This window comes from Peromyscus californicus, unplaced genomic scaffold, assembly GCF_007827085.1.
Source record: "Peromyscus californicus insignis strain IS unplaced genomic scaffold, ASM782708v3 Scaffold_9__1_contigs__length_137607984, whole genome shotgun sequence".
In the NCBI taxonomy this organism is placed as follows: Eukaryota; Metazoa; Chordata; class Mammalia; order Rodentia; family Cricetidae; genus Peromyscus; species Peromyscus californicus.
Genome location: NW_026294617.1, coordinates 71,883,184 through 71,909,163, shown reverse-complemented (window position 1 = coordinate 71,909,163; position 25,980 = coordinate 71,883,184). Strand labels below are relative to the sequence as shown.

Genomic DNA, 25,980 nt, shown 5'->3' with positions numbered 1-25,980 from the left:
CAATTTGTATCCCCTTGATCTCCTTATATTGTCTTATTGCTCTGGCTAGAACTTCAAGTACTACATTGCATAAGTATGGGGAGAATTGACAACCTTGTCTTGTTCCTGATTTTAGTGGCGTTGCTTTGAGTTTCTCTACATTTAATTTGATATTGGCTGCTGGCTTGCTGTAAATTGCCTTTATTATGTTTAGGTATGTTCCCTGTATTCTTGTTCTCTCCAAGACCTTTATCATGAAGGGGTGTTGGATTTTGGCAAATGCCTTTCCAGCATCTAGTGAGATGATCATGTGGTTTTTTTTCTTTCAGTTTGTTTGTATGGTGTGTTACATTGATGGAGTTTCATATGTTGAACCACCCTTGTATCCCTGGGATGAAGCCTACTTGATCATGATGGATAATTGTTTTGATGTGTTCTTGGAGTCTGTTTGCCTGTATTTTATTGAATATTTTTGCATCAATGTTCATGAGGGAGACTGTTCTGTAATTCTCTTTCTTTGTTGCATCTTTGTTTGGCTTAGGAATCAGGGTAATTGTAGCCTCATAGAAGGAGTTTGGTAATGTTCCTTCTGTTTCTATTGTGTGGAACACTTTAAAGATTATTGGCATTAACTCTTCTTTGAAGATCTGGTAGAATTCTGCACTGAAATCATCTGGTCCTGAGCTTTTTTTGGTTGCGAGACTTTTAATGAATGATACTATTTCCTTCGGGGTTATTGGACTATTTAAATAGTTTATCTCATCTTGATTTAATTTAGGTATGTGGTACCTATCCAGAAAATTATCCATTTTTTAGATTTTCCAGTTTTGTGGAGTAGAGGATTTTTAAGTATTACCTGATGATTTTTCTGGATTTCCTCAGTGTTATTTGTTACCTCCTCCTTTTCATTTCTCATTTTGTTAATTTGGATGCTCTCTCTCTACCTTTTGGTTAGTTTGGATAAGTGCTTGTCTATCTTGTTGATTTTCTCAAAGAACCAACTTTTGTTTCATTTTTTTGGTATTGTTTCCTTTGTTTCTATTATATTGATTTCAGCTCTCAATTTGATTATTTCCTGGCTTCTATTCCTCCTGGGTTAGTTTGCTTCTTCTTGTTCTAGAGCTTTCAGGTGTGCTGTTAAGTCACTAGTGTGAGATTTCTCCAGTTTCTTTATGTGGGCATTTAGTGCCCTGAATTTTCCTCTTAGCACTGCTTTCATAGTGTCCCATAAGTTTGGGCATGTGGTATATTCATTTTCATTGATCTCTAGGAACTCTCTTATTTCTTTCTTTATTTCTTCCTTAACCCCTTGGTGATTTAGTTGAGCATTTTTCAGTTTCCATGAGATTTTAGGCTTTCTGTAGTTTTTTTTGTTGTTGAAATCTAACTTTAAACCATGGTGGTCTTATAGAAAGCAGGAGGTTATTCCAATTGTTTTGTATCTGTTGAGATTTGCTTTGTGGCCAAGTATGTGGTCAATTTTAGAGAAGGTTCCATGGGGTGTTGAGAAGAAGGTATATTCTTTTTTGTTAGGATAGAATGTTCTGTAGATATCTATTAAGTCCATTTGTGTCATAACATCAGTTAAGTCCTTTATTTCTCTCTTTAGTTTCAATTTTGTAGATCTGCCCAGTGGTGAAAGTTGGGTGTTGAAGTCTCCCACTATTAATGTTTGGGGTTTTATATGTGGTTTAAGCTTTAGTAATGTTTCTTTTACATATGTGGGTGCCCTTGTGTTTGGGGCATAAGTGTTCAGAAATGAAACTTCATCTTGGTGGATCTTTCCTGTGATGAGTATGCAATGCCCTTCTTGATCTCTTTTGATTGATTTTAGTTTGAATCTATTTTGCTGGATATTAGGGATGGCTACACCCGCTTGCTTCTTAAGACCGTTTGATTGGAAAATCTTTTCCCAGCCTTTTATTCTTAGTTAGTGTCTATCTTTGAATTTGAGATGTGTTTCTTGTATGCAGCAGAAAGAAGGGTCCTACTTTTGTATCCATTCTGTTAGCCTGTGTCTTTTTAGAGGTGAATTATTCCATTGATATTAAGGGATATTAATGACCAGTGATTGTTCATTCCTGTTATCTTTTGGTGGTAGTATGTGTGTACTTCTCCTCTTTGGGGTTTACTGCTGTGGTGTTATCTATTGCATTTGGTTATTTAATTGCTCTGAGAAGTGGTTTCTTCTACAATGGCAGGAAAGGTCTGAGCTGAATTTGCCATGGGGCCTGCATGAGGCCTCCCAGGGAGTTTCCCAATAGCAGAGGCAAAGGATTACCTCCTCTGACCCTTGCTCATCTACATTCCTTTGTCCCGTGTTTACCCTTACTACACCTTCTGCATAATTCAGAAGGTATGGGCAGTCTCTTGCCATTGTTCCTTGAAAACATTGTTTCTAGGAATGCCTTGTTTACACTCTCTTTTCAAATGACCTTGTTTACCACATTTAAAACTTCTGACATTATTACTTTTCCTCAAAGCTTTTGACATCACCCTCCTATCCACATATCATCATGTTCATGGGACTCAATATTAATTGTGTCCCTGTTCCAAACCTCCAAGCATACTGATCTTGACTTTAATAGCCTAATTATCTTTTGCATGCTGCATTCATGTTCTCAAAAGCCAAACATTCAATTATTATCTGTCTAGCTTCTGAACTGGCATCATTCTATTTACTGCTGAAGACAACCTTTGTAAGAAATCTGGGAAGGATTCTTTGGGGCCTTGTATATCTTTGGTAAATGACTCAAATTTTTTTTTTTTTGCTTCCTCATTTCTGCCCCATGCATTCATGGCTGCCATGTGGCATAGAATTAGGGTTTGGTTATCATATAAAGATTGTCTTTGTATATCAGCATAATTGCCCTCTCCGAGAAGCTGATCCTGGGTAATTTCCACACCTGTAGCCCTGCATCATTGTTCTATTGTTTTAGCCTCCTCTTTAAACCAGGTTCTCCATTGTAACTGTGGACTGGCCTCTAGAACAGCTATAATTAATTCTTTCTAGTCCTGAGGGCTATATTTATTACAAGTTGACCACAAATTTAACATCTGCTTTATAAGTGGAAAATGCATGCCGTATGATACTATAGCTTCTTTAAATCTCCTTAAATCTAACATTTCCCTTGGAGTCCACTTAGCTTTCACATGAGCATTTGGCAGTACCTGTAAGGTTGCTGAGTTTGGTTGTTTGAAAACAGGCTGTCCATCCGGGCGGTGGTGGCACACGCCTTTAATCCCAGCACTCGGGAGGCAGAGCCAGGCAGATCTCTGTGAGTTCAAGGCCAGCCTGGACTACCAAGTGAGTTCCAGGAAAGGCGCAAAGCTACACAGAGAAACCCTGTCTTGAAAAACAAAAAAACAAAAAAGAAAACAGGCTGTCTCTCTGTAACTGTATAATTCAATCCTGATATAATTTAACCTTTAAAGTCTAAATAAAAAGGTTCAAATCTTAATGTAAACTATATACAATAAGTATGATTATCAAGTATTGTTCAGGAAAAACAAAGAGTAATAATATAAACAAAACTGGAATTACAACCAACAAGAATAATATCAAGCAAGAAAGACATGCTAAATGTCCAGAACATGGGTAAATGCCAAATTACAGAGATTACTCCTATAGCTGTCCTGTCTTGAAGATTCTAACTTGAGTACTAATATGTTATAGCTATGATATGAGAAGATTTTAACCTTAACTGTCTAGTCTTCAACTCTATCAAAGACCAGAGAAGAAACATTATAATACCAGAGAAAACAAAAAAAATGCAAGCAAGCATTTTCTGAAATTCTTGTGAGAATAGACAGAGACAGTTGGCAGCCTGGACAGTCACCTAAAGTTCCTTGGCATTGTTGTGGCATGCAATTTGTCTACAGACCTAGAATATCTGACAGACCATTTTCAGAAGCAGGAATTTTTAAAGACAATCTTACCCTGTCTTGGCAAAGTTCAGTAGTCACTTTTCCTTGTTTTCCTTAACTTGTCAGTGGTCTTAGTTTTTACGATATGGATGACAGGTGAAGAGCTCATACATGATGAGTGGGAAACAGAGCCAGGAACCCCTGAAGGTGAGTCTCTTCTTTGCTGCCTTTTATTCCATTCAGATCCACAGTACCTGGATGACTCAGCACACTACAGTGCTGATCTTTCCCTTGCATCTCAGATAATTCTACTTGGAAACACTCTTACAGATGCATCTAACCACTAAGATAAACAAAATCAGAAAGAATAGGTCCCACTTATTTCCTTCTTGGCCTGTTGGATTAAGGACATCAGGAGCTCAAAGTGGCTTGGGAGAAGTCTGAGCTTCCAGGTCAATGAACTGTTTGTTCTGGCTCCAAACAGGAGCACTGCCCCCACCTGACCACTCACACTGGAATCAAAACTTCTAGGCCAGAAAAACTTAAAATCGTGGAAACAGATAACAATTTTTTTCCCAAGATGTCACTAGGGGTGATAGTGATTGATTGGATTCTTTTCTATTTCCTTTTCTAACACCTGGTGCCTACATCCAAGTCAGGGCTATGGAGAAAAATACTTCCTGGTAAATCCTATCCCATGTTGTCCATTCCACAGAGGAAGTGGCCCAATGTAGTCATTCTGTCATGAAGTAGTTGGGTGGCCAGGCTGAGAAAATGGTGATACCTCTGGGCAGATCTGGCATTTAGCAGCAACTGTAATCAGGTTAAAAGTGAAGACAAATTTTGTGGACATTTACAGGGGACAAACAGATCTTCACATTCTTTGCTCCTTTGCAGATCTGTCCAAATACTTCTTCCAAAATGTCTTTCTAATATTTCTTTCTTTTTTGTGTTTTTATTTTTTCTTCTCTCATACAATCCCATCTGAACATAGTCTCCCCTCCTTCCACTCCACATATATGCACTACTCCTCTGTTTCCCTTCAGAAAAGCACAGGTCTCCTGGGCATATCAAATGAACACAAGATAACAAAATGTAATAATAGTAGGCACAAACCCTCTTATCAGGGCTGGAGGAGCCAACCCAGAAGGAACAAAAGGTTGCAAGATCAGACAAACAGTTCAGAGACTCCCCATACTCCTGCTGCTAGGACTCCCACAAAACCCCTGAGCTAAACAAGCACAGTGTGTACACAAGGACTTAGAACAGACCCAGCAGGCTCTGTGATTGCCTCTTCAGTCTCTGTGAACCTCCATGGACCCTGTTTAGTTGAATCTCTGTGCTCCTTTTACATGACATCTTTGATTCACCCTCCAATCCTGCCTTCTCTTACTTGAGGTTCCCTGAGCTCTATCTAATGTTTGGCTGTGGACCTCAGTATCTGCTCTCATCAGATGCTGGAGAAAGCCTAACTGATGTCAACTGGGCTAGGCATCAAACTATGAGTATAACAGAATTTCATTAGGGATCATTTCACTGAATTTTGTGTGTGTGTAGGAGTAAGGACTCAGCACAAACTTCCACAGCTGAGCAGAGCTGGATAGACTAAAATAGGATTCTTCAAACAGAAACACCACCAGAATCCACTAACTGATTTTAAAATTTTTATTCATTTGATATTTTATTTGGGTAGGTACTGTCTACAGAGATGGATGTGCCCATGGAGACAAGAGGAGGACTGAAAAAAGGGTCTTCTGCAAGAGCAATAATTGCTATTGCTACTGACTCATCTCTCCAGTCCCACACACAGAGTTTTGAGAAAAAGTCTTCATTCTCTTCTACTTCTCTTGTAAGCAAACATTCATTTTTGTTTGGTCCTTTGCTGAGCCCTTGGTCATATGTTCTTCTCAGTCCAATCCAGACAGGTTTCTCCAAAGAAGCCCTCTTGGGATGTCCATGGGGCCAGCAACTAAATTGAATAGCAGTTTCCAACTCATGAGACAAATTAACAAACCACAAAGTATACCAGAGTCCAGTCTCTACCTCTCTCTAATCGGCCATTCAACACATTAACAGGTGTATTAAATCCTGAACCACCATCTGTCTTTCCCTACTTTCACTGAAAATACTCCAAAAATCCCATAGTCTACCCAGGTGTCATTGGTAGTCTATACTGACTGCTTCTTGGAGACAAGAAGAGGTCATAGCTGACCAGGTTCTAGGATCGCTTCATGCGTTTGAGTGGGGGCTCCAGGAAAGTATCCTGTGCAGAAGACAGGGAGCCATAAGCTTCAGCCACCAAGTGGGGGTATGAGCCCTCCATTATCTTCCAGCCTAAGGTCTCAGAGACCTCAGAAACATGAGCTGTAATGAAATCCAGTGCCAGGGTTTTCAGCTGCCATGAGCTGTGGAGGTCAGCCAGGAAGAGAGTGTGGGCAGCATTCTCCACAGAGAGGTCCCTGCAGAGGGCATCCTCACACATGACCTTCAAACGCTCCAGGCCATACTTGTCAGCAGCTGCCAGCAGAACATCTGCCATGCTTTCCAGGTCTGGTGCCTTTCCGGTGTAAATGAAGTCCATCATTGTCTTAATGACTTGCGGCTCCAGGTCATGGATCTCAACGCGACTACTTTTGCTCTCCTTCATGTCATGTCCAAACATGGCTCTGAAAACTGGAGAGTGAGCTGCTAAGATGGCCTTGTGAGCCTGAAATTCCTGGCCAGATACCACCAGGCAGCAGTCTGTGAATCGGGAATTTTCCCACAGCTCTCCTAGCTCATCTGCCAATGTGCAGCATGGAACCTGCATCCCTGCCATTGTGTTCTGGTCAGAGAGGCTGAAGGAGTCCTGGACCTCGCTCACCTTGCAGAGAAGGATGAACCCATCATCTGCGAGAACCAAAGAAGCATGGGATAGGAGGAAATTTCAAAGGATGAACTTTTTGAATCCCCAGTGCCAGCATGGCAAGAACCTAAAGCCCTTCTGGCTCCCCCACCTTGGATTTCCTTTCCTTCAGTGTTTAAGACTTTGCCCAAATATGACTCTTTAGACAGCTGAGCAACACTAGGTAAACTGACAGGTAATTTACACTTCCTTCATCCACTCCCTTTGGGTTTACTCTCAAACACCATTTGTCATAGGCACTTATTAAGAAAGTTGGGCTTCTAATGTGTTCCCGAATTTCCTCCAGAATAAAACAAAAGCTGCTGATGGTCCACCTGTAGGAGAAATTCTGGATGGTGATCTGTGTGTAATCCTAGCTCTGGGCTATCCTGTCCTCTGACATTTCTCCTGGAGGTAGTTTGAAGGTTCAACTGAATCCAAAATGAGGAACTAGCAATTGTGTTATCTCTACCCTGTGGGACAGAAGAATACACACAGATTTAGATTTTTAGTTTCTGTTTCTCCTCTGTTCCTTCCTCTATGAGTGTGGAAACTTGAGTCTCTGAAATTTTCTATCCAGATTTCAATAGTAGATTCAGAGAAGACAGTCTAGGCTACTAGAGACTGTTACCTCACTCCATTTTTTTTCTAGATTGAATCTTAGTTCAATAGGTAACTAGTTTTGACCATTAAATACAACTTTTGAAAAATTGGATCATTTTATACACTCATATCAAAAATGTACTTCAGTTCTCCAAAGTAGCAGCACATGTACACGGAATCTCTCTGGGTATGAAGGAAGTGGATTTATTAGAATGACTTAAGGCTGCAGTCCCATTAATCCCACATTGGCTAGCCGTGAAGAAAAAGTCCAAGAATCAGGTACTTACTCAGTGCAGGAGGTTGGAAGTGTTGGCTGGTCTTCAGTATATGCTGGGATTCCAAAGAAAAATTCTAACATCAGGGAAGAAATGGACTTGCTGCAAGGTGAGGGCAAGCAGGCAAAGAGAAAGAGCTTCCTTCCTCCATGTCCTTTTATATGCTCCCAAGAAGGGTGTGGCCCAATCTAGGGTGTGTCTGCCAGACTCAAGACTGGATTAAAGGTGTGTGTCTTCAGGCCTTGAAATCAGGGTTAAATGTTCCTGTCTTTCTATCTGTAAATTCATATTCGAAGTGGATTTACCTACTTCAATTTAAGAAAAAAACTTTCTCACAGGTTTGCCCTCCATGTTCGGATTTTTGTTATTCTGTGTCTAATTAAGTTGGAGACCAAAAGTAACCATCACAAGTGTATTTTGTTTATTGTGCTATATGCAGATCCTAAATACTTCTCAATTCAGTCATGTTGACTGTTTAGATGCAGCTTCTCTATACCTTGTATTTTACATTTTTAACTTGTGAGTTCTGTCCTCTTCAAACTTTGAACTTCCATGCTATTCTGCAGGGCCTTAAAAGTGTGAGAGTATTCTGGTTTCCAGAAGAATATATTCAACAGTTCCTGAAGTATGGGTTTTGAGAGCGTTCCCCTTTGAAATGGGATTTGTAAAATGCTCCCCACATCTATTATCTTTCTCCAGTTCATCATGTTTGGAGGGACTCACTAAGCCTAGAGAACAGGAAAATAACTTCAGTGATTCAATCTACTCAGCAATTCCCAGCCTAGGTCTCCTGAAAGTCTGGATCCAATGCTGCTCACCCCTCAATACAGGATAAATCAATCAACTGGTTTTTTTTTTGTTGTTGTTGTTGTTGCTGCTGTTTTTTTTTTTTTTTTGAGACAGGGTTTCTCTGTGTAGTTTTGGTGCCCATTCTGGATCTCGCTCTGTAGACCAGGCTGGCCTTGAACTCACAGAGATCTGCCTGACTCTGCTTCCCATGTGCTGGGATTAAAGGCATGTGCCACCACAGCCTGGCAATCAACTGGTTTTGACCTCTGAATTTTTGGTTCCTCAGTTAGGATCCTTTCGCAGGTGGCTAACTAGTAGCCCCAGTGACTATTCTCTACGTGGGTTTAGGGTCAGAGTGGCAGGTACTGCTTCCCTCAAATGTGTTATTTGAAATGAAGGTAGGCAATTCCTGCAAGACCCCTCATTAGCAAAGCAAATGCTTTACCTTGCCAGCCCAGAGCTCCCATGAACTTGCTCCTGGAGATTGAGAGCAGCTTCCCATGTGGAAACTGAGAACTACCTGGGGCTCAATTTACAGGCTCTGTTCATATAACCTCTCATTCCAGGAATGGGGTAGGTAGAACTCTTATTTCGGGTAGGTGGTTCTCTGGGGGACTTGGCACAGCCAAAAGGATTCAGGTTCCCAACAGGAAGAGGCACAAATCTTAATCGGCAGGAGTGTCCTCATACCAGAAAAAGCCACTGGTCCTTAAAAGAAAACAAAACTGACAGAAACACATAGAAAGACATAGAAACACACACAAATGCAAACACACAGGCAGAGAGAGAGACAGAGAGAGAGAGAGAGAGAGAGAGAGAGAGAGAGAGAGAGAGAGAGAGAGAATGAGATAGTGCTTGAACTGGATTTAAGACAATAGAAAATCTATTAGCCAGCTGGCAGAACTACATGAGGTGTTCGGAATTCCAGTGCAGCAACCAGCCTTTCTCAGGGTGAGCTTTTAAGCACAAAAACCATATTCTGGGTTCACAAACTTCAGTTAACAAGAACAGTTAGGCAGAAGTGGCACCACAGAAGCCAAAATGTTACTGTATTTCAAGCAAGGTTTGAACACTTAGAGGTATTCTGAGAACTATGGACTTTGGTGGACTAAGCCTTTGTTTTATTTTTGGCAGGGGTTGCTGTTTTTTTACACAAGTGCTGCGTTTTATACCCTGAATGGTACTTCCATCATGGAGACAGTTGTACTTAGGTATGGGAGCCTGCTAACGCCTGGGCCCTGTTACACAGGTGGGTCTGTGCACCATGAGCATATGGTGCCCTTAGAAGCCAGAAGAGGCTGTTGGATCCCCTGGATAACTGGAGTTACCGACTGTTGTCAACTGCCTTGAGCATACAGTGAATTGGATGCCAGTCTTCTGGAAAAGTATCTAACACCTTTTACTGCTGAACCATTTCTCCATTCTATCACAATCACTTTCTTAAAGATGATGAAAAGCTCTGAAAGACCAGTTCATTCTCTAAAGCTTTGGCATCTGAAATATTTTAGCAGGAATTCAAGTGGTAATTTGGTTCATGCATTTTTCTTCATTTTTTTTCTTGTTTTTTTTTTTTTGTTTGTTTGTTTGTTTTGTTTTTCGAGACAGGGTTTCTCTGTGTAGCTTTGCGCCTTTCCTGGAACTCACTTGGTAGCCCAGGCTGGCCTTGAACTCACAGAGATTCGTCTGGCTCTGCCTCCCAAGTGCTGGGACTAAAGGCATGCGCCACCACCTCCAGGCTTTCTTTGTTTCTTTAATTCTTTTTCCTTTTTGACAACTTGTCACTCTCTTAGAAGGTGCTCTATGGACCAAGTTAACTCAGACTCCCAGAGTTGAGTCAGCCTCTGCCTTTAGACTACTGTGATCAAAGCCATAGACTATGACATCAGGCCTGGTTCATGAATTTCTTTTTAATCACAGTAACCACATTATTAGTCTTATAAATGATATTGAAAGTTTGTCTTTAACATTAATTTAAATAACAGACTTTATTATTATTATTACTAATACTATTATAATTATGTTGTTATTATTATTATTAAGTTGTGATATGATCTCACTAGGTAGTTTTTTCAGGCATAGAATTATTGATGTAGACCAGGTTGGCCCCCAAGGTTTATACTCTGGGAATGCTGAGATTAGAGACATGAACCTCCATGCCCTGATACAACAAAGCATGAGTAACATCCACCTCAGAATCTTAGTGTTATTTATTACTAGGTGCAATATTAAGCTGCACTGTTTACTATGTGAGAAAAGCCACGAGGTATGACAAAACCCAATATAAGAGTTTATTAAGGGAAGGGAATAAGAAAGATGTGCATAGGCCTATGGAATGACCGTGTAGGAAGAGGGGAGGAATAAGTTGAACCCACTTTTATAGGAACCCTGCCTGCATATGTGCATATGGGCTTAAGTAGCTATGCCATGCATGTGCATAGATTACATGTTCATGCAAATTACAAGATCACACAGTGCATGGATTACGTATTGTACAAGGCCCTGGAATGACTAAGCATCTTGCCAGGTGCGTGTGGTCATGTAGCTGGGGGAGTGGCTAGGCAATCTAACATTCCAGACTCTTCGTTTTTTTATAAAAAATAATGGTGGGTAAACGGGAATGGGGACGTTGTGTCTCCCGAAACTGCTTCCAGTTGACTCGGTTAGCATCAGTTAACTTTTGGGGGTAGGGAAGAGGGCTTTTGGGGTAGCCACATGTCCTGAGGTAGTGGATTGTCCTCTGCTGCTTTGGGAAAAGTTCATTGCCTTCTACTGCTTCAAGCTCTGTGACTGTTTGGGTCTGACAAGGTGCTGGCAAGGCAGAAGAGGGAGTTTAGAATTTTTTTTTTTACCTTGGTTGGGGTCCAATGGGGTCCCAGGGTGAGGGAGGAGGGTCTCAGGATCAGAAAAGTTTGAATTATACTTATCTGAAGTGGATCTGACTTGTCCAGGTGGATTCAAGCTGGCTCTGGAGCTTGAAAAAAATTTTAAACATATTAAGAAGCAGCCACAGGGAATTTAAAATTTTGAGCTGGTAGTCATGATATTATAATGTTTAGTACTCTGCTATCAGAATTTTATTGGTTAGTGTTAGCAAGGGGGGGCGGAGCTGGAACATGCTTTTTTCTGAGAAGTTCAGAAATGCCAGGCTTAAGTCCCCTAAGGATCTAGAGTGAGAGAGGGTACTGAGCTTGAGTAACGTACCTGGTAGGGTCCTGCAACTGGATAATACAGAAGGGTTCTGGGTGTCTCAGACTTTGGGGTCCACCTGAGAGGCTGGCAAGGGAAATGAAATGTTAGAGCTAGTAGGATGGGTGGCTAGGAGGAGGAGGAGAGGAGCTTCTGACAAGTCTGAGGTAAGTCAAATGGGAGGAGCAAACAAAATAAAAGGTCCTACCTTAGCTAGACAATCTCTTCCCATTAGGGGCACAGGGCAGATTACAACAACTAAAAATGTATGGGTGAAAGGGATACCCCTGAAAATACAACTAATTGGTAAGGTCTGGTTAGGTAGGTAAATCTCCCTACATTGACATAGGGAGATGAGGAGAGGTGGGACCCCAAAACTCCCTTAGGATTGAGTGAGTGGCTCCAGCACCAAAAGGAAGGAAGTGGATCACTCCGATACTGTCATGGCTACCCTAGGTTCCCTGTGAGAGATGGCTGTGGTTGGGCAGGGAACAGGGCACCTTCAATCCTTGAAAATGGCCAAACCTAGGAGATGGGCTGGCGGGTAGTCTCTGTTTGATGTCCCCATGCCAGTGGTGCACACGGGCATTCAGCTGAACATTGTCCCTCATGGTGGCACTTTGGACAAGTGGCCACTCATGGGGCAGGGTAGGCATGAGCCCAGTGGCCTTCTATACCACACTTAATACAGGGACCCGGAGGCCTTCAGGCAGCTGGTTAGATAGCTTCTGTCAGCATTTGGCAGTCATGTCTATGGGCTTTTTCATCTCTCCCATGGTACACCTTAAATGCTACCACTAAGACTTCTGCGTGTGGGGACAGAGGCCCTCTCTCCAGATGCTTAAGTTTAGCCCTAATGTCAGGGAAGCTCTGGGAGACAAAGTGGGTCATAAGGAGCTGTCTGCCCTCTGGACTCTCAGGATTAAGACTTGTATATTATAAGAGAACCTTTGTAAGCAGTTCTAGAAAGTGAGACAAATTTTTTTTTTATTATCTTGAATTACATTTTTTAGCTTTTCATAATTTACTGGTTTGAGGACAGCTTTATGAAGACCTGCCAGGAGGCAGGTTGTAAACCAATCCCTAACTAGAGAACCACCTGGGGTAATTATTAAGGCCACTCCACGTAGTTAAAAGGAGATTTATTTAATGGCGTAACTTACAAATTAAGGGATAGGTAGGTCGCGGGGTCTGGGGAAGGTGTATCACAGTCCAGCGGTGTTCTCTCGACCTCTGCTTGGTCCACCTCCATTATCCAGGGTCTCAGCACGGAGAGAGCGCTCCCTGATCCAGATCTGGGGTCCCCAGGTGTCTCCCTTGGCCCCGCCTTGTAGGCGTGACAGTTGCCAAAGTCTCAATGGGGGTTTGAACTTCCAGATCAAAGCTGGAATGGCTACCCACTACAGTAATCCCAATGAGTCCTGATCAGGAACCGCCTTGGCCCCAGGTGGATGGGCAGCATTAGTTTGATGAAACTCGTCTGCATGTATCTTTGCCTGCTCCCAAACTTGTCTGCACGCCTCAGGAAGTAGGTTATTAGAAAGTATTGGGGCATATGGACAGGAGAGAAGGAATCAAGAAGGGAGGGTTTAGAACATAGGTAAGAAAAGATTGGATAGAAGGTAACTCTTTCCATTTGCCCATTCTCTGGTAGAAGTTAGATAATTCCTGTAAAATATCGGGGTCTAAGGAGCCATTAGGTGGCCATTTTTTTATTGTTATCTAAGGGATATTTAGACCTTTTCTTAGTACAAAGGCAGACAAGCTTAGAGGTCTTTAAGTAAGGCATTAAGCTGAGAGGCTTAAAAATTGCCAGAAGACAGCCCGGCATTGGTGGCACACGCCTTTTATCCCAGCACTCGGGAGGCAGAGGCAGGCGGATCTCTGTGAGTTCGAGGACAGGCTCCAAAGCTACACAGAGAAACCCTGTCTTGAAAAACTATGAAAAAAAAAATTTCCAGAAGACATCTAGGGGAGAGATAGGGCTAATAGATTGGGAAGCTTTATTTCCCATGAGCACGGCAGAGAGAAAAAAAATAAAAAAATAAGAAAACAAACGTAATCCAAGAGTACAATCTCAGGCATCCCCTAGATCAAGTGAGTATTGAGGATTGGCTCATCAAGCCAGATAATGAGGGCCAGGGCATAGCCCACTGAGGGCAGACAGTGGCAGGCACAATTCATTCAATGCTTTGTCAAGTGAGAGAATGAGGGTGGGGTTTACACAGCCCTGGGACGGGGGTCCCACAGTGCGAACGATATCTCAGACCACATCTGTGGGAAATGGCAAGAGACTGAAGCCTGCAATAGGGGCCAGCCATAGCCAATGAAGGCCGTGGACAAGGGGGATAACAGCTTTGTAGGAATGGACACCATCACTTATTTTATTGGAAGATGAACCACAGTAAGCAAAATACACTTGTGGTGGTTATTATTGGTTCTCAACTTAACAAGACATGGAATTGACTAAAACCCTAAAATGGAGGGCACAACAGTGAGAAATGCTGTGCTTAAGTTAAGTTAATACAGACTTTGGAGGTAACATTTTACTGGGATTTCAAGGCCTGAAGACAAACACTTTTAATCCAGATCTTGAAGATGGGAGACACACTCTAAATTCAGCCATGCCCTCTGCTGGAAGCTTATAGAAGGACATGGAAGAAGGAAGCTGTTGCTCTATGCTGACTTGCCCTCACCTTGTAGCAAGTCCATCCTTTGCCTGGCATTAGAGAATCCTTCTTCAGAATTGCAGAATATACTGAAGAGCAGCTGACATGTCCAACCTCCTGGACTGAGTACTGGATCCTTGGACTTTCTCTTCACAGCCAGTCATTGTAAGATTAGTAGGACTGCAGCCCTAAGTCATTCTATTAAAGCCCCTTTGTTAAGACAGAGGGATTTCCTTGTATATGTTCTGTTCCTCTAGAGAACCCTAGTTCAACTTTTTTGATATGAGTGTATAAAATGTTCCAAAATTTCAAAAGTTGTCTATAATTGTCAAAACTAGTTACCTATTGACCTTTGATGCAATCTAGAAAAAATTGGAATGATGTAACAGTCCTTAGTAGCCTATACTGTCTTCTCTGAAACTAATATTGAAATCTGGATAGAAAATTTCAGAGACCCAAATTTCGAGCCTTATAGAAGAGGGAACAGAGGAGAAACAGAAAGTAAAAAATCTAAATCGTGTCTATTATTGAGTCCTACAGGGTGAAGAGAAAATAATTCCTAGTTGTTCATTTTGGATCCAGTTTAACCTTCAAACTACCTCCAGGAGAAATGTCAGGGACCTTTCTGGGTCCTGGGACTACACACAGGTCAGCATCCAGAATTTCTCTACAGGTGGACCATCAACAAGTTCTCTTTTATTCTGGAGGAAATTCGGAAACACATTAGAAGCCCAACTTTCTCAATAGGAGTTAATGACAAATGGTGTTTGAGAGTACACCTGAAGGGAGTGGATGAAGAAAGTGCAGATTACATGTCAGTGTACCTAGTGTTGCTCAGCTTTCTAAAGAGTCATGTTTGGGCAAAGTTCCGGTTCTCAGTCTTAAATGCTGAAGTAGAGAAAACCCAAGGTGTGAGGAGCCCTATAGTCTTTAGGTTCATACAAGGCTATGACTGGGGATTCAAAATGTTCATCCTTCGAGATTTCCTCTTGTCCCATGGGCCTTGGCAAGGTGAGCATGGTCCAGCACTCCTTCAGCATCTCTGAACAGAACAGGAAGCCAGGGATCCAGGCTCTCAGGTGCACACTGGCAGATGAGGTAGGAGAGCTGTGGGAGAATTCCCAATTCACAGACTGCTGCCTGGTGGTAGCTGACCAGGAATTTCAGGCTCACAAGGCCATCTTAGCTCTCCAGTTTTCAGAGCCATGTTTGAACATGACATGGAGGAGAGCAAAAGGAACCGCGTTGAGATACATGACCTGGAGCCACAAGTCTTCAAGGCAATGGTGGGCTTCATTTACACTGGGAAGGCACCAGACCTGGACAGCATGGCAGATGCTGTGCTAGCAGCTGCTGACAAGTATGGCCTGGAGCGTTTGAAGGTCATGTGTGAGGATGCCCTCTGCAGGGACCTTTCTGTGGAGAATGCTGCCCACAATCTCTACCTGGCTGACCTCCACAGCTAAGAGCTGCTGAAAACCCAGACACTGAATTTCATTACAGCTCATGCTTCTGAGGTTTCTGAGACCTCCAGCTAGAAGACAATGGTGGAGTCATGTCCCCACTTGGTGGCTGAAGCATACCATTCCCTGGCTTCTGCACAGGGTCCATTCCTGGAGCACGCTCTCAGAAGCCTGTAACAATCCAAGGAGCTGTTCAGCTGGGACCTACAGGTGTCTTCCAGAAGCAGCAGCCAGTGATGTTACAAATGACACTTGGGTAGACTATGGGATGTGTGGATCATTTACGGTGACACTGGGGAAAAGTAACCAGGCCTCTCCCACTTTACTATAACTGTAAAGAAGTTGGAATGCTGAGGGGTCAGGTTTGACTCTGCTGTACTCTAGGGAAGTATACAAAACCCTAGTCAAATGACACAAATAAAAATTTTTCAATAAGTTTGTAGGATCTAGTAGTATTTCTGTTTACAGAACCCCATTTTAGTCCATCCAGCTCTGCTAATCTGTGCATGTGTGTGCGGAATCCTCATTGCCACACCAGTATCAGGAGGCCTCTCCTTCCTTCTTAGCACTTATTATTGGCAGAGTAGAACATGCCCCATAATGCTCTTATGAAAACTGAGAAAAGTAGGCAAATGTGAGTAGATCATACTCCATCTGACAGAGAAGTGTTTTTGGTCCAGGCCAGCAAAAGTCTCATTGTATTGACAATGTTGCAGGGCATTGATTCCGAAAGAATTCACACTGTCTAGGTCAACAGTTCTCAACCTTGCTAATGCTCAGACCCTGTAATACATGTGAGGATTATTTCATTGTTACAAAGATCTGTAATTTTGCTACTATTATGAGTAATAATGTAAATATCTGATATGCAGGTTTTCTGATATTCTACCTCTTGGAAGCATCCTTAGACCACCAAAGAGTTTGGGACACACAGGTTGGAAACCACAACTCCAGGCCATGCGTGCCAGAAAACAAGGTAGGTTGCCTGCAGATCTTCTCTTCTCTCTCTGTTCTTTCAGATCCAATGCCCCATTCTCATCCCCAGCTCTGCAGCAGAGCACCCTGAAACCTTCTCTGCACCCCTGTGTGCAGATCCCATACATCTTCCCCTTCTAATCTCCACACCCCCGACTCATTGCTTTGTCCCAGCTCCCAACCCAGCAAGGTACCCTTGCTAACCCACTCTTTCCAGGGAAACAAGTAGGCTGAATGCAAGATCCACAACTCTACCTTTGCTCCTCTAATTTCAACTTTCCTGGTGTCATCCTCTCCTCTGTAGTAGAAAATCTGCTGTGGTCTCTTTCCTGTCAGACCCTATCCCCACTGGTTCACGACGATTTTCTTCCCCAATCTTCCTTCCCCAACTCAACCCATCATCCCAGCCTCCAGCAGCAAGCATTCACTAAGAACACACCAGTAGAACAAGACAAAGAAACAGGTAAGCCAACTGAAGAACTTCCTCCTTCCCTCCAAACCCAATCCCCCAGTCTCATCCCTAGAATTACAACAGAACACCAGCTACAGCTTTCTTCCCCACTCACCCACCCAGCTAAAATCTCCTGTGGATTCTACACAAATTCTCCCCCAATTGTTTCAAAGTATTTTTACTGATTATTTGGAAATTTCACACCATGGATCCTGAGCACTCTTGTTTCCCAGTCCCACTAGTTCTGACACCCCACCAGGACACCAGTTCTGATACCTCACAAGGACAACAAAGTAGATCTGACCTTGTTGGTGGGTGGGGTGGTGGTGCAGGTGAGACTGCCTGAGGGTGAGAGGACAGGAGAGGTGACTGTACTCCTTGCTGCCTGCCTCAGTGGGTGAGCTAGCAATGGCAATGCTAGAGAACTCACCTTGTTGGTGTCCATGAGGGAAAGCTGGGAGGCTGACCAACCCAGCTACCACCCAAGCCCAGAACCAGCACTATGAGGTGGTTCATCCAACATTCACCTCATGGATGAACTGCTGGAGCATGTGAAGTGGCCAGACCTACAGATCCAAAGCTGCAGGATCTCTGTGACACAAAGGATCTCTATGACACAAGGCAACAACGAAGGTTATCCAAGAGGAGTCCCAGTGAGGACCCATGTAGCTAGCGGTATAGGAGAAGCCAGAGACCTCAGACCAGAACAATGACTCATTGTTCATTGCAATGAACACTTACAAGTAAAGATGTAAAGTAAAGATGGACTAAAGGGTACACTGTGGGACTCACTATGTCACACTACAGCCTCTACTCTGGGACTTTATTTTTGTATGGTAGTTAGTTTGGTTGTTTTTGTTTTGATTTTTTTGTTTCTCTTTTGAATTTTGTTTTGTTTTGTGGGAGAGGCTGTAAGGGTGGAGGGTGGCTATGAAGGGACAGGGAGATGGATGGATTGGGATGTATGATGTGAAACCCACAAAGAATCAATAAAAAATTGAATTATAAAAAGCCAAGCATTTAATCTCAGCCCTCAGGAGGCTGAGGTAGGCAGATCTCTGCATTTTTGAGTCCAGCTTTCTCTTTAGATTGGGTTCAGACAGCCAAGATGATGGAGTAGCTCTGAAAAACTAGTTTGTTCTCTAAAGCTTTGGCAGTCTGAAATATTTTAGCAGGAATTCAAGAGGTGTGGGGGACCAGCCCCCACCTTATACAGGGTTCCTATGAGGAGGAGAGAGGAATACAGAACTTAGAATGATAGGCCTATCCGAGAAGAAGGAAGACAGAAATACAAGATAGCTTCAGGAGGACCTAGGTCAATACCCAATGGCCCAGAACTTTATTCAAAAGGGCTTCTTATAACAATGCCAAGGTTACACCCCTGCCACAAGTTTACAGTGGTCTTTCCTGGAACACTTGCAATTATCCCAGTCACAGTTGAGCACATTGAGGAGAAAAAGACCTCCCCCTTGCTAGATACAACCAAGTATAGACCCTTCCAAACACCTGGCATCCAGGTCCATGGTCCAGTCATCTTCTTATGCAGTCCTGCTAGGTAAAGCAAGCACTGATCTCACTAGGAAACCTCTATAGGCTCCCACAAAGAGGTGGGAAGTCATGATTTCATCCCTATGTCCCTTGTTCTTTCTTTTTTGATGGCTTTTCACTCTGCATGTCTGGCTCTCCTAGAAGATGCTCTATGGACCAAGTTAGCCTCAGACACATAGAGTTGAATCAGCCTTTGCTTTCAGACTACTGTGGTCAAAGCCATAGACTACCACATCATGGCTAGTTCATGAATTTCTATTCAATTACCTTAACCACACTGCTAGTTTTTAGTAAATGGTATAGAAAGCTTGTCTTTAACATTAATAAAGAACATCAAGACTTTATTATTATTATCATTATTATTATTTTTATTAGTATACTTAAAGCACCATCATCATCATCACTATTAATTTGTGATATGATCTCACTAGGTAGTTGTGCCTATCTAGAATTCCTGATGTAGAGCAGATTGGACCCAAAGTCTTATACTCTGTGAGTTCTGAGATTAGAGATGTGAATCTCCATGTCCCTGAAAGACCCTAACCCTTCAGGCTTACACACCCCCCAAGCCCCAGGAGAATGAGGAACTTAAAAGCTAGTTCCAAGGGCAAACTGACTCAGCCACCCCTGCCACAATGCAACAATGTAAAGAGATTTCTGTTAAGAGATGTGCTCAACTGTGACTGGGATAATTGCAAGTGTTCCAGGAAAGACCACTCTAACTTTTGTGTAAACTTCACTCCCACCCCTTGAGGTTTTGGGAAGAATGTGCATGCGGACAGACGTGACTGTCCCCACCCTGTGATCAGGCCATGATCTTGTGAAATTAGTCTCTAGCCATAAATCAATCGAAACAAAATTGTATGGGAATTGTAATCTTATGGCTTTTGTGGGTTTTTCCTTTAAAAGTGCCCATGTGGCTGCAGTAGGCACGACTCTCGATCTTGGGAGGAGAGTAGCCCGACTGATTGTACAGCTGCATCAATAAACCTCTTGCTGTTTGCATCAACTGGACTGGAGTCTGGGTTCTTGGGGCGCACAACTGAGAATGTAGTACCCTGGGTCTGGGGTCTATCATCCCCACACAACAAAGAATGAGTAACATCCACCTCAGAATTACAGTGACAAGTGTTGTGTGTCCTTGCTGGAACCAGTACTCTTTGAGACAGTGATGAGCCTTAAGAAAGGAAGAAATGAAGGGAAGGCCCAAGGAGGGTAAAGTGTGAAAATATATATAGTTCAGAAGTAGGGAACTTGCCTAACATGTTGGACATTCCTGACTTTATCTCCTGCAAAACACACAGATGCAGCTGCCCACAGATGACAGCATGCATATGTGCAATACCACAGAGAGAAGAACGCTGCCTGGAGATCAAGTAGAGGATGTCAGAGACTCACTGAATATTTAAGATTTATTTATTCTCCAGAGCATTCCTTAAAGGGGTCAACAGTCAGGATGGGTGGTGCTCATGCATAATCTTCTTACCTGTGAGGATGAGGTGAAAGGAATGCAGCAAGACAGTCTTAAAATAAAAACAAACCAATGAAGTAAATATATATACATATATGGAAACACAGAGACCATGAGAAAAATCTCGTTCTGCTTTGGGCAGGGGGCAAGAGAAAAATCAAGCCAAATTCAAAGGTGGAGAGAAACGTCTTGATGTCTCCCTCTTGTTTTCTTCCATCTCTTCATGCTGTGGTGAAACTCAGTAGACAGCCCAGGCCAGAGGACTCTCGATTACATCCCCTCAGGCTCTGAGTGCTAGAGCACATAGGGCCTACCACTTACATTCCACTAATTTAAGAATATTTTTTCACCAGGCGGTGGCGGAACACGCCTTTAATCCCAGCACTCGGGAGGCAGAGGCTGGTGGATCTCTGTGAGTTCAAGGCCAACCTGGTCTACAAAGCGAGTTCCAGGAAAGGCACAAAGCTACACAGAGAAACCCTGTCTCGAGAAAGAAAAAAAAAAAAAAAAGAATATTTTTTCAGTACGTCTTATTCCTGCCCTTGCCAATCATTTTATTATTGTCTCTCTAAGGATTTAAGAAGTCAAACATTTGATACCAGGCCTCAAAAGGCAGAGGTAGGCAGATCTCTATATTTTTCAGTCAGCTTGGTCTATAGAATAAGTTCAAAGACAGTCAAGACTGTGGAAGGACACTCCCTTTCAAAAACAGAAAGGGAAAGAACCCAAATCAGGCTGAAAGTTACTTTTCATTGTGTGTATGGTTAACCCATACAGCTCAAGATACTCTTGAGACAGGCTTAGGAGGATTGCTTATATGCAGGAAGGTCATTGTGAAAAATGTCTAGAAATAGGTCCAATTAACTATATTTCCTCCATATATGTAATGAATGTATAATTTACTCTTCCTTCTTTGGCTTAGGCTTGCATTGGGAAACAGAGGAATTAGGAATCCTTGATGTTTGATTGGTGTGTCTGGGCATACCAAACAAGAACTTGTCTCCAAAACCAAAAGAAACTCAATAAGACCCCAGTCAAGGTCCACACCTTTAAATATGTACTCCTCCTCAAAGAACAGATTTGGAGGCTGGAAACAGTGATGTCCTTCTTTAATTATATTCAGGAAGCAATGGCAGTCTGCAGTGGCAGCCTGGAATACACAGGGAGTTTAAGGGGAGCCCTGGGAAACAGTTCATTTGAGTTGAGGCTGTCCTTCTTAAGTGGCTTAAACTCAAAAACCCAAACACACAAAAATTAAATATAAGAGAAAGCAAAACAAAGGTCTAGTATAATTTTTTAAAACAAGAGTTTAGCAGAGACATCATCATCAAAGAGAATATGTAAGTGGTGAATAATATGTAGTTATTAAAAAATGAAATAGCACCAATTAAAGGTGTATCCCCAAGCCTCTAGGTCTGGATTAAAGGTGTGTGTCTTCCTTCCTCAAAAGTCCTTATTTAACATGGATCTATCTACTTCAACTTAAGCAATAATTTCTCACAGGTGTGCACTCAATTTTGGTGTTTTGTTAATTCCAGATATAGTCAAGTTGAGAACCAATAATAGCCATCACAAGGGTGTGTTATTTCTTTGGTTAGTCTTCCATCAGTAAGGGATCATGTCAACATTTGCACAGCTATTATTAACTCTTGTATGTTATTACAATGACTGCTGCTATAAACACTATCATGGAAGGGGTGTTTTCCTTAACGTGTCAGTGGTCTTAGTTTTCACAACATGGATGGCAGGTGAAGACCTCATACATGGTAAGGTGGAATCAGAGCCAGGAACCCCTGAAGGTAACTCTATTCTTTCCTCCTTTTATTCCATCCAGACCCACAGTCCCAGGATGACTCCAACAAACTTTAGTGGTGGTCCTTCCCCTGCCTCTCAGATAATCCTACTTGGAAACAGTCTTCCAGATCCATCTAAGGGCACCAAGATAAACAAAATCAGAAACAATAGGTCCCACTTACCAAAATGGAATCAAGGTCAGACATGTGTTTTAAACAAACCCAGTAAAATAGCATAATCACTAAAAGTCTCCCCACCAGAAAAAAAAAGCCCAGGACCAGAGAGTTTGAGGGAAGCAGTATCTGCCACTCTGACCGCAAACCCACATGGAGAACAGTCACTGATATTACTAGTTAGTCACCTGCCAAAGGTTCCTAAGAGGAAACAAAAATTTAGGCATCAAAACCAGTTGATTGATGTATTCTGTATTGAGGGATGAACAGCACTGGAATCAGACTTTCAGGAGAGCTAGGCTGGGAATTGCTGAGTTGATTGAATCACTGAGGTACCTTCATGTCATCTAGGCTTAGTGAATCTCTCCAGATCTGATGAACTGGAGAGAGATGATAGATGTGGGGAGTATTTAACAGATCACATTCTAAGGGGAACAGTCTCAAAACCCCTTCTTTGGTAACTGTTGAATATTTTCTTCACTATTTGGAAACCAGAATGTGGTCTCACTTTTTAAAAATGGTTTGCTTATTTATTTAAAGTTTTTTTTCATTTTACATACCACACCCTGTTATCCTATCTCTCTTTGAAGTGCTAGCAAAGTAAGCATGGAAGTTGAAAGTTTAAAGAGGACAGAACTCACCAGTGAAGGATGGAAATTATGAAGTATTAAGAAGCTGAAACTTGGCAGTAAGCATGATGGAATTGAGAAGCACTTAGCACACCCTTAATTGGATCTGGAAGAGTGTTTCCAAAGAGGATTATCTGAGGGGGAGGGAGAGACCACTATGGAAAGTTGGTGGTGCCATCCTGGGGACTGTGAGTCTGAATGAATAAAAGGCAGGAAAACAGACTGTCACTTTCAGGGTTCCCTCCTGCTCTGCTTCTTACCCACCGTCTATGAATTCTTACTCCCTGACCTCCATATTGTGAACCCTGAGTCCCCTGACAGGGTAAGGAAAACACCTCTCCTGGATCATGTTAGTGGCAGGAATTAGTGTAAAACCCCTGTAAGAGTAGATAACAGCTCTGTGGAATGGACACAAACCCTTATTTTACAGAAGATGAACCACAGAAAGCAAAATACACTTTTGGTGGTTATTCTTGATTCTCAACCCAAGTAGACATGGAATTAACTAAAATCCTAATATGGAGGGCAAAACTGTGAGAAATGTTTTGCTTAAGTTGAAGTAGGTAGATACACTTCAAATACAGACTTTGAAAGTAAAAAGAAACAAACATCTAATCGGAATCTCAGGGCCTGAAGACACACACCTTTAATCCAAATCTTGAGTCTGGAAGACACACCCTAAATTGGGTCACACCCTCTGTTGGAAGCATATAAAAGGACATGGAAGGAGGAAGCTCTTGTTCTTTGCCTGCTTGCCCTCACCTTGTAGCAAGTCCATTCCTTCCCTGGCAATAGAGAATTTTCCTTCAGAATTCCAGCATATACTGAAGACCCAGGGACACATCCAACCTCCTGGACTGAGTAAGTACTAGATTCTTGGATTTTCCCTTCACAGCTAGCCAATGTGGGAATAGCAGGACTGCAGCCCTAAGTCATTCTAATGAATCCCCTTTGTTCATACACAGAAAGAATAATTATATATGTTCTGTTACTCTGCAGAACCCTAGTATAACATTTTTGATATGAGTGTACAAAATGTTCCAAATTTTCAAAAGTTATTTATAATTATGAAAACTGGGTACCTATTGACCTAAGATTCAATCTAGAAAAAAATGGAGTGATGTAAGAATCCCTAGTAGCCTACACTGTCTTCTCTGAAACTAGTATTGAAATCTGGATAGAAAATTTCAGACCCAAGTTTCCACCCTCATAGAAGATGGAACAGAAATAGAAACTAAAAATCTAAACCATGTCTATTATTGTATCCCTCAGAGTGAAGAGGAAACAATTGCTAGTTCTTCATTTTGGATCCAGTTTAACCTTCAAACTACCTCCAGAAATGTCAGGGGACCAGACAGCCCAGAGATGTGACCACACCCAAATCAGCGTCCAGAATATTTTCTACAGTTGGACCATCAGCAACTTCCGTTTTTTTCTGGAGGAAATTCAGGAAAGCATTACAAGCCCAACTTTCTCAATAGGAGCCAATGACAAATGGTGTTTGAGAGTACACCCGAAGGGAGTGGATGAAGAAAGTGCAGATTACCTGTCAGTTTACCTAGTGTTGCTCAGCTGTCTAAAGAGTCCTGTTTGGGCAAAGTTCCAGTTCTTCATATTAAGCACCAAAGGAGAGACAACCCACGGTGAGAGCAAACCTATAGTCTCTAGGTTCGAACCAGGTGTTGAACTGGGATTTAAAAAGTTCATCCTTCGAAACTTCCTCTTGTCGTTTGTGCCTTGGCTTCTCCCAGATGACAAGCTCACCCTCCTCTGCAAGGTGAGCATGGTTGACGACTCTTTGAGCACCTCTGACCAGAACAGAAAGCCAAGAATTCAGGTTCCTAGATGCACATTGGCAGATGAGCTAGGAGAGCTGTGGGAGAATTCCCAATTCACAGACTGCTGCCTGGTGGTAGCTGACCAGGAATTTCAGGCTCACAAGGCCATCTTAGCAGCTCACTCTCCAGTGTTCAGAGCCATGTTTGAACGTGACATGGAGGAGAGCAGAAAGAACCGCTTTGAGATCCCTGACCTGGAGCCACAAGTCTTCAAGGCAATGATGGGCTTCATTTATACAGGAAAAACACCAGACCTCGACAGCATGGCAGATGTTCTGCTGGCAGCTGCTGACAGGTATGGCCTGGAGCGTTTGAAGGTCATGTGTGAGGATGCCCTCTGCAGGGTCCTCTCTGTGGAGAATGCTGCCCACAATCTCTACCTGGCTGACCTCCATAGAGCAGGGCAGCTGAAAACCCAGGCACTGGATTTCATTACAGCACATGCTTCTGAGGTCTCTGAGACCTCAGGCTGGAAGACAATGGTGGAGTCATGTCCCCACTTGGTAGCCGAAGCATACCATTCCCTGGCTTCTGCTCACCGCTCTTTCCGGCAGCCCCCCTCAAACCCATAAATCGACCCTAGTACCTGGTCAGCTGTGACCCACATGTGTCTCCCAGAAGCAGCGGCCAGTGTAGTTATCGATTACACCTGGGTAGACTATGGGACCTATATAGCATTTATAGTGAATCTGGGGAAAGACAGATGGTGGATGAGGCTTTAATACAGGTGGAAATGAGTTGAATGGAAGGCTGGGGGAGGGGAAGGTCTGGACTCTGGTACAATCTACTCAGCCTTTTCCCTGTTGCTGTACTGGTTTGATTTTTGTCCAATGAGTTGTAAACTGGAATTCATATTAATTGCTGGCCCCAAGCACATTACAACAGGGTTTCTTTGGAGAAACTTCTCTGGATTGGACTGAGAAGAACACATTGTCAAGGACTCAGAAAGGAAAAAAACAAACCTGAATATTTGAATACAAGAGAAGGGGAAGAGAATGAAGACATTTTCTCCAAACTCAGTGTGTGGGAATGGAGAGATGACTCAGTTGGCAAAAGCAATTGTTGCTCTCGTAGAGGATCTTGTACAGTTCTCCTCTTGTCTCTATGGGCACAAACATCTCTGTAGACAGTACTTAACTCCCCAAAATACAAAATGAATAAAAATGTTAAAATCAGCTTGTGGATTCCAGTATTGTTTCTGTTTATAGAAAGCCATTTTAGTCCATCCAGATCTGCTCAGCTGTGGAAGTTTGTGGTACTGTGTTTCTCAAAATATTGTGTACCTTAATAAACTTATCTGGGGTCAGAGAACAGAAAAGGTACTAGTTAGGCAGTGATAGCACACGCCTTTAATCCTAGCATTCCAGAGGCAGAAATCCATGAGTT

The 25,980-nt window shown here is 42.6% G+C and overlaps 2 protein-coding genes and 1 pseudogene across 2 annotated transcripts; 2 read left to right on the top strand and 1 right to left on the bottom strand.

The window, feature by feature from the left end:
* Positions 1-6,064: 6,064 nt before the first annotated feature.
* On the bottom strand, positions 6,065-7,959 carry LOC128106627 (speckle-type POZ protein-like). Its single transcript, XM_052732195.1, is given in 3 exon segments — positions 6,065-6,842; positions 6,874-7,065; positions 7,937-7,959. Coding segments are annotated over 3 exon segments (993 nt in total).
* A 4,190-nt stretch (positions 7,960-12,149) lies between these two features.
* LOC128106626 (speckle-type POZ protein-like) lies at positions 12,150-15,892 on the top strand (annotated as a pseudogene).
* An 8,173-nt stretch (positions 15,893-24,065) lies between these two features.
* On the top strand, positions 24,066-25,724 carry LOC128105946 (speckle-type POZ protein-like). Its single transcript, XM_052731251.1, has one exon. It carries the CDS (start codon positions 24,096-24,098, stop codon positions 25,164-25,166), a length of 1,071 nt encoding a protein of 356 aa, XP_052587211.1. The 5' UTR covers positions 24,066-24,095; the 3' UTR covers positions 25,167-25,724.
* Positions 25,725-25,980: the final 256 nt, after the last annotated feature.